Below are 6,968 nucleotides of genomic sequence, written 5' to 3' on the forward strand. Positions count from 1 at the left end.
GACCCCAAAGGGTGGAGATGTACACTCAGCCTCAAGCCCACAGAGCCCAAGAAACATGTTTATTGTTCAAGTTGGCTCATATTGCTGTATGGGATCTGTGGCACGCTTGTGCTCAGCTCAGTGCAGGATCCAGAAGAGACACCATGCCCACAAGAAGGAAGCTTGCTTCATGCCCTTCTTGGGAGCGTGCCTGGCTGGGCAAGGTAGGGGTGCTATGCTAAGCCCAGGCTAGAAGGGTCTGCACCTGCTCAGAAAACCCCCACCCCACTAACCCTGGCCTGCTGCTCTGCACCTGTCCCCTCAGTCCCTCCAGGTCTACAGAGTTGGAGTTCACCCCTGACCCATGCGAGATTCAAGTGTCCAAACCCATTGCTTCTTGATGCCCCCAGGGGGACAGGAGGACACCTGGAAAGGCAGCTTGGTCCCAGAGACACAGGACACTTCAAGGGGAAACATGTAAACTAGTAGGTGCTGCACTGCTCATCGACCAATAAATAATAAATAAATAAACCAGTAAGTAAATAAATGGCACACACGTAAACAAACACTGAGAAACGAACACAGACATGGACAGCCTCGACGCAGAGAGACAAGGACAGACAGGGCAAGACTTTCCTGGTGGGGGGGCCGAGCATCCTGCCCCCGACACACAAGGCGCTGGGGCCCGCCCTGTGGGGCTTAAGGCATGTGGGAGGCCGGGGGGCCGGGCCTCAGTGCAGTCCGCGCCGCGGGTCAGAGGCTGGTGGACGACACGGACAGCGTGGGCGAGGAGGGCGGTGGGAAGTTGAGCAGCTCGAGCACGGCCACGCCCACGCTGCTGCGCCGCGTGAACATGCAGGACGCGGCCACCCACTTGTTGGTCCTTGGGTTGTACTTCTCGATGGAGTTGAGGCTAGAGCTGCCGTCGTTGCCTCCCACGGCATACAGCCAGCCGTCCATGGCCACCAAGTCGTGTGTACTCCTGGGGGTGGAGGAGGTGAGCCGTGGGGTCAGGGCCGCGGAAGGAGCCTCCTGGGGCAGGAGGGGGGAGTGAGCCATAGGGGTGGTGCTGTGGGAGGAGCCTCCTGGGGGCGAGGCGGGGCGAGCGGTGGGGGCGGGACTCTAAGAAAAGCCTCCGGGGTGGGGGCGAGCCATGGGGGCCTTGGGCGGAGCCTCCTGGGGAGGGCGGGGCGGGGGAGTGAGCTCTGGGGGCGGAGACTACAAGAAGAGCTCCAGGGGCTGGGTGGAGACCTGCGGCAGGCGGTGCGGATGCGGGCGGTGAGGATGCGAAGCAAGGGCAAACCACGCAAGCCAGGCCTGAGGCCTTAAGACCTTTATTTCAGTCCTTGGTGGGTGGTAGTGACAGGGGCGCACCTTCGGATGTTCATGGGTGCCACGCTCTCCCAGGCACCGGCCTTAGGGCTGTATCTTTCCACAGAATTGAGGCAGCTGGTGCCATCATTGCCGCCGGCCACGTAGAGGGCCCCCTCCAGCACCGCCACCCCTGCTGAGCTTCGTCGGCTCAACATGGAGGCCACGGGGGTCCATGCGTTTACCTGCAGTGAAGGGGATAAGCTGGGGGCAGACCCATCAGCAACCTCCCTCCTCCTCTGCGGGGAAGATCCCTACTCCAGAATAGGCTATCTGTGGGACAGGGGTGGGACGTACAGGGCTGATCCTCTGGGTAGTGTGGGTGACTAGGGTGATGACCTCAAGCAGCTCTTAGGAAGGGAAATTCATGTGATTGGGGTGTTTCATACCTGGGGCTCATACTTCTCCACAGTTGCCAGGTGTGATGAGCTGTCATAACCACCCACAGCATATAGGTTCCCATCTGTGGAGAGTCAACATGCCCGTGGTATGCCGGCTACATGCAGGGTCCCCCAGGGTGGGGGCAGGTGGGAGTAGGGTAGACATTACACAAAGCAGGCCTGTCACCTACCAAGCATGGCCACACGTACATATCGCCTCCGGGTGCTCATGGCAGCGATGGATGTCCATGTTCCCGTCAGAGGGTCGTAGCGCTCAGCACTGTGGATACCAGGCCTGCTGCTGACCTTGAGCAGTGGCAGAAAGGCTGCCCTGGTCCCAGGACCTGCCCTCCCCCATGGAATGATTAAAATCCCGAGCTGGGCAGTCACAGAGACTGACCCCAGAATCCCACTGGAGCAAGAAGCAGACCCTCTGGGTGGAGACACAGGCCACTAGCTGGCTGCCTGCATGATCCTGGGCAAGTGTCCACATGGTCCCCAGCCCCTGGGCTGGTGGAAAGACCTTGAGAGGAAATGAAGGGGCAGCTGGGCTGGTGCACATGAAGAAGCCCAGGGCGCCCTGGTGACTTGAGTCAGGTGGGATCCCTCTTCACTCCCCTCAGGCATGATCTCTGCAGTCCTGATGTAGCCACACCTGCAGCCGAACCAACCCCAAGAGGCCACCCGGCCCTGACCCCGGCCACTACCTGTTGAGGCAGGAGGCCCCATCGTAGCCACCAGCTGCATACAGGAGCCCGTGCAGGGCAGCCACACCCAGGCAGCTGCGCCTCGTGCCCATGGACACCTCGGGCTGCCAGGTGTTGGTCACAGGGTCGTACGACTCTACGGTGGCCAGGTCTGAAGTCCCATCGTAACTAGGGGAGGGGTCCGCTGCCGGTCAGGACTGGTCCAGTGGGCACATGCTAAGCCCCTGACCCAAAACCAGCCTCCACACTTACCCACCCACAGCATACAGCCGGTTCCCAACTGCTGCCACACCCACTCGGGCCCGGCGTGTGGACATGGAGGCCACCACGTGCCAGCGGTCAGTGCGTGTGTCGTAGGCTTCACAGTCCCCATGGATGGCGAATAGGCTCCCACCACCTAGGAACAGGGAGGTGACGGGGCAGGACAAAGGACCCAGAGAGGCAATGGCTGTGGGTCTCTAGCACAGCTTAAGGTCAAGAGTGATTATAGGCTCCAAGGGTGGGCAGAAATGGGGTCTGGTTAGTGGGTCACACCACACGGGGTCCTCCATGGGCCAACAGAGGAACAGGTGTGGCGTGGGTACAGAGTATGACCAGCAAAGTGTGATGTAGCCTCAGGTGTGGCTCAGGCCAGGGATGGGAGGGGAGAGGGAGGCCATGTTGGGGGGCCCAGACATGAGACAACATAACAGGTGAACATACCCACAGCAAAGAGCACTGGGCCAGCTCCCTCACAGCGCCGGGGCCGTGTACGGCTGGTGCCCAGAACGCCCCTCTGCTCTGGTAGCAGGTGGAACTTGAGGGCCTCAATAAGCAGGTCCTTGCAGTCAGGATGGTGCCTCACCAGGCTCTCCGCATCCACGTGGCCCAGCAGGAAGTCCCGGCTCAGCAGGGGCAGGCGCACACACTTCATCAGCTGGGGTGCAGGGGTGCCATGGTCAGGCAGCAGGCTCCAGTGAGGCGATCCCCCTCAGACACCCTGGACCCTTCTTGAAACACGTGTCTGCATCACTCCTGGGAGGGGGTCTCTGGACTGAGCCCAGGTGCACCCCTCAGCTACTGTGTATCCCCTCCTAAGCACAGCAGGCCTCCCTAGGTACTAGCCTCACCCTCGGGACATGCTGCCTCCGAGCATCCACGTCATGTTTGACCCAGCTCAGGACGGCACGGTAGACATCTTCCTCTGAAGGCACGTTCAGGCTGTCGCTAGAGACCAGTTCCAGCACCTGGGGGTGGGGACCCTCAGATCTGAGATCTGGGGAGGCTCTTGGGGGCCCATGGAGCCCTGAAGGTGCCCAGGAGGGAGAGTCCAATGGGGAGCCCAGTGTTCCTATGAGAAGGGGCCAAGTGGGGTCAGGAGCTACAGATTCAGTTCTTGGGGATGTAGAACCAGGGACTGGAGATTGTAGGCAGGGATGTGGTCAGGATAGGATCAAAGTCAAAAGCTGAGGGCTTAGGTAAGTCAGGAAAAGGGGATGAGGCAGGGGTGTGGGGGTTGGGGAGGGCAGGGGATGTGTAATGAGGCTAGAAATAAGGGTTGGGGGGCAAATGGCCAGGTCTTTAGAGTTAAAATGAAAGGAGTTCAAGGGCTGGGTCTGGGGTCCAGGGTGAAGGCCATGCCCCAGCTGGCATGTTACCTGCTTTAGTGGCAACAGCATGAATTCCTCAGTCTTGGCCACATCCACGAAGTGCTGCAGCACATACCTGTGTGCTGCCTTGAGCAGGTCGCTGCATGAGTGCGTGTCAGCAAAGCCCCGGATGCCCAGACAGTTGGAGGGGTCGAGCTGACTCAGCAGGAACTTGCAGCAGGCGTCACGGACACCATTCAGCTGCAGGAGACTGGCCGCTGGGAGCAGAGTCTGTGGGGTGAGAGGAGAGAGAGCGCCACAGGAGCAGGGACAGGGAAACGGGACGTGAAGAATCGAGGGGACACTGGGAGCTGAGGTGCTGGGCTGGGCAAAGGTGTGCGATGTGCAATGAGGCAGCCTCACCTGCACGTTTCCTTCGCCCACCACAATCTCAGCAGTGTACGCAAACTGCACCAGCTGGTCCAAGGCCTGAGGGTCGATGTCGTGCAGAGTCACATGCGTCTGGCGGCTTTCACTCATCTCATCTGTGGGGACAGCAGGTCAGGCCGGTCCCTGCCCTAGGAGATCGGCGGAGCCCCCCGTGTGCCCAGACTGGATGTGGCGGTACTTGCTTGTGAACATGGCGTGGAAGTAGGGGCTGCAAGAAGCCAGCACCACCTTGTGTGCTCGGATCTCCTTGGCTGCCACGTGCAGGACGATGTCACACAGGAGGCCACGCTGCCGCATGCGGCTCATGGCCACGAAGGCATCATGGTAGTGCCGTTTGGAATTGTGGGACACAGTGTGGCCCTCACGGCTCAGCAGCTGCATTGCACCCTCCATTGGGGCTGTGGGCCGGGCCTGCCGAGGACGTGCACGCTCTGCCTCCGGGCTGCGGACGGGCAGTGCCAGGTCAGGGTGCGCTCTGCAGGGAGCTGCTCACCCACCCCTAACACCTAAGGCAGGGCTGGAGCACCTTAGAAGGCCACCCCTCTCTCCCGCAGCCCATACCTGGGTTCCATCAAGGACCAACCGCCACCCCCTCCCCCTAACTCTTGTCCCTCATACAAGGGAGCCTTCCTTGGAGTCCAGCAAAACCGCTCCACCCCTGCTCCTTGCATGGGGTCCAGTCACACACCTGATGCCAAGGCTGAACACATCCAGCTTCCTCTGCCAGGACCTCTCCTGGCACCACACACCCCTCTGCCCAGGTGCCCCCATAAGAACGGGACTTCTGTGCCTGTGACTCTTGTCCATCTGTCACTGGTCACCCTTCCCGTTACCCAACAGAGTCAGTGTCCTCAGCACGGGCTGGGCGCGAAGGACGCGTGCCAGGTGTAGGACAGCTCTGAGACCCCTGTGCCCCCCAGCAGGCCTGACCTCACTTGACCCTCTGGAGCGGCTTGCCCCCATCCTGCAGGCGAGCTGCCTAAGTCTAAGCGGCGCGGCCGGAATTCAAGGGCGGCGGGAGAGGACAGAGGCTCCGGGAAGCGGCCACCTCTGGACGCCCGGTCCCACGCCACCGTGCGCGCAATACACAGGGGTAGTCGTACCCTCCGCGGGGCGGCCGAGGCTGCCTCCTCCGGGCAGCCAGCCAGGCTCGGTGCACCCCCTCCCGGTGTCCTTCCCGGACCCACTCGGCCCCTGCTCTGGCTTCCGGCCCCCCAGCCCCTCGGCCCACTCACGCTGGCGGCTGCGGCGGCGGCGGTGGCGGCGGCGCCTCCGGCCCGGGGCCCGGGCTGCCGTGCTCCGGGCTTTGCGTCCTGCCCGCCGGGCGCTCGCTGCGCGGCTGCATGGGCTCGGCTGCCGGACCCGCCGCGACCCGCGGAGAACGCACTGGCGAACGGACGCACGGACTGCTGGAGGGCTGCTAGGCGGTGGCGGCCGGCTCCGCGTCCCTCGCTCCCGCCGCCTGCCCGCAGCCGCTGTTTCTCGGCGCCGCCCGCCCCGCCGCCCGCGCTCCGCGAGTCTTCGAGGACTGAACCTCCCCCAGTCAATAATGACCGGGCACCCCGGCCGTCTCCTCCAGGAAGACCCCGGGACCGTCCATCCCCGCCAATTCATTTAAGAAGAAGCCCTGCCCTCGTAAGCACCCTGGGCCCGCAGCTTGGAAGGCCCTGCTGCCCCGGGGACCCGAGGCAGCCCTGGCCCACATCCTGCTTGCCTTTTGTGACCCCAGGCGGACCACTCGGCCCATCTGGCCTTTACTGGTTCGCTCCACCGACCCCTGCAAGTACCAGGCCTTGAACTGGACACAGTCTGCGGGGGACAGAGTGGCGTGGGTGGAGGTAGCCTGGGGGACCTGCCAGGAGCTGCGCCTGCTCCCAGGACGGCTGTGGGGTCAGGGGGTCCAGACCCACCAACCCTTGCCCTTAGGTGGTGGGGGCAGGGAAGGAGTGCATCAGCTGGCTTTCCTGCCTCCTTTCTCCTAGCAACACAACCTTCCAGCCTCTGGGCCTTGGAACCCGTCCTTCCCACAGACTGGGCAAAGGAAAAGTAGCAGTTCCTGCCCAGCCCCACGCTGTGGGCTTGGGCAAATTGCCAGCAGAGGACTCCATGGACTCTATCAGGAGCAGTACTTTCAGGAAGGTTTGGCCAAATGGGCTTCAATAACAGCTCTAGGGACAGCCCGGGTGGCCCAGGGCCTGATCCTGGAGACCCGGGATCCAGTCCCACGTCGGGCTTCCTGCGTGGAGCCTGCTTCTCCCTCGCTGTGTCTCTCATGAATAAACAAATAAAATCTTTAAAAAAAACCCAAAACAATAAATAACAGCTCTGTGATCTGTTCACTGCCCTCCCTCCCACCCCCACCCCTTGGTGTGGACTGTCCAGTGAAGTAGAAATGACTCTCCTCATTCCATTCACATGAGACCGGCCTGGCCATCAGAGTCTCTCTCTCTCTCTCTCTCTTTTGGCACACTGCCCACCTATGGCATTGCCTATTCTACTAGACTGCTTTTCCT

General features: G+C 61.8%; 1 protein-coding gene across 5 annotated transcripts; it reads right to left on the bottom strand.

Annotated features, from left to right (window-relative positions):
- Window positions 1–44: 44 nt before the first annotated feature.
- Window positions 45–6,084, bottom strand: KLHL17 (kelch like family member 17). Of its 5 annotated transcripts, XM_055306647.1 has the most exons (12): window positions 5,691–6,081; window positions 4,638–4,897; window positions 4,429–4,550; window positions 4,075–4,296; window positions 3,547–3,663; window positions 3,140–3,353; window positions 2,690–2,834; window positions 2,438–2,605; window positions 1,922–2,010; window positions 1,740–1,813; window positions 1,354–1,535; window positions 45–961 (listed from the first exon to the last, which is right to left on the bottom strand). In XM_055306647.1, exons 1-12 carry the CDS (start codon window positions 5,798–5,800, stop codon window positions 733–735), a joined length of 1,932 nt encoding a protein of 643 aa, XP_055162622.1. In that variant the 5' UTR covers window positions 5,801–6,081; the 3' UTR covers window positions 45–732. The 5 variants fall into 5 exon arrangements, 4 of the variants coding, with proteins under 4 accessions (XP_055162622.1, XP_055162621.1, XP_055162623.1 ...); XM_055306646.1 differs by having other exon boundaries at window positions 4,075–4,550; window positions 5,691–6,082; XM_055306648.1 differs by lacking the exon at window positions 2,438–2,605 and having other exon boundaries at window positions 4,075–4,550; window positions 5,691–6,083.
- Between the last annotated feature and the right edge of the window lie 884 nt (window positions 6,085–6,968).

This window comes from Nyctereutes procyonoides, unplaced genomic scaffold (assembly GCF_905146905.1).
Source record: "Nyctereutes procyonoides isolate TBG_1078 unplaced genomic scaffold, NYPRO_anot_genome, whole genome shotgun sequence".
In the NCBI taxonomy this organism is placed as follows: Eukaryota; Metazoa; Chordata; class Mammalia; order Carnivora; family Canidae; genus Nyctereutes; species Nyctereutes procyonoides.

Bases quoted from the DNA above. Each gene is read 5' to 3' on its own strand.
- KLHL17 (XM_055306646.1), bottom strand. From the start codon at position 5,800: ATGCAGCCGCGCAGCGAGCGCCCGGCGGGCAGGACGCAAAGCCCGGAG. The intron at 3,354-3,546 runs GTGAGGCTAGTA...CCTGCACCCCAG, and splicing joins GGAGGCAGCATGTCCCGAGG to CTGATGAAGTGTGTGCGCCT. The intron at 2,011-2,437 runs GTAGTGGCCGGG...TGGTATCCACAG, and splicing joins GGGGCCTCCTGCCTCAACAG to TGCTGAGCGCTACGACCCTC.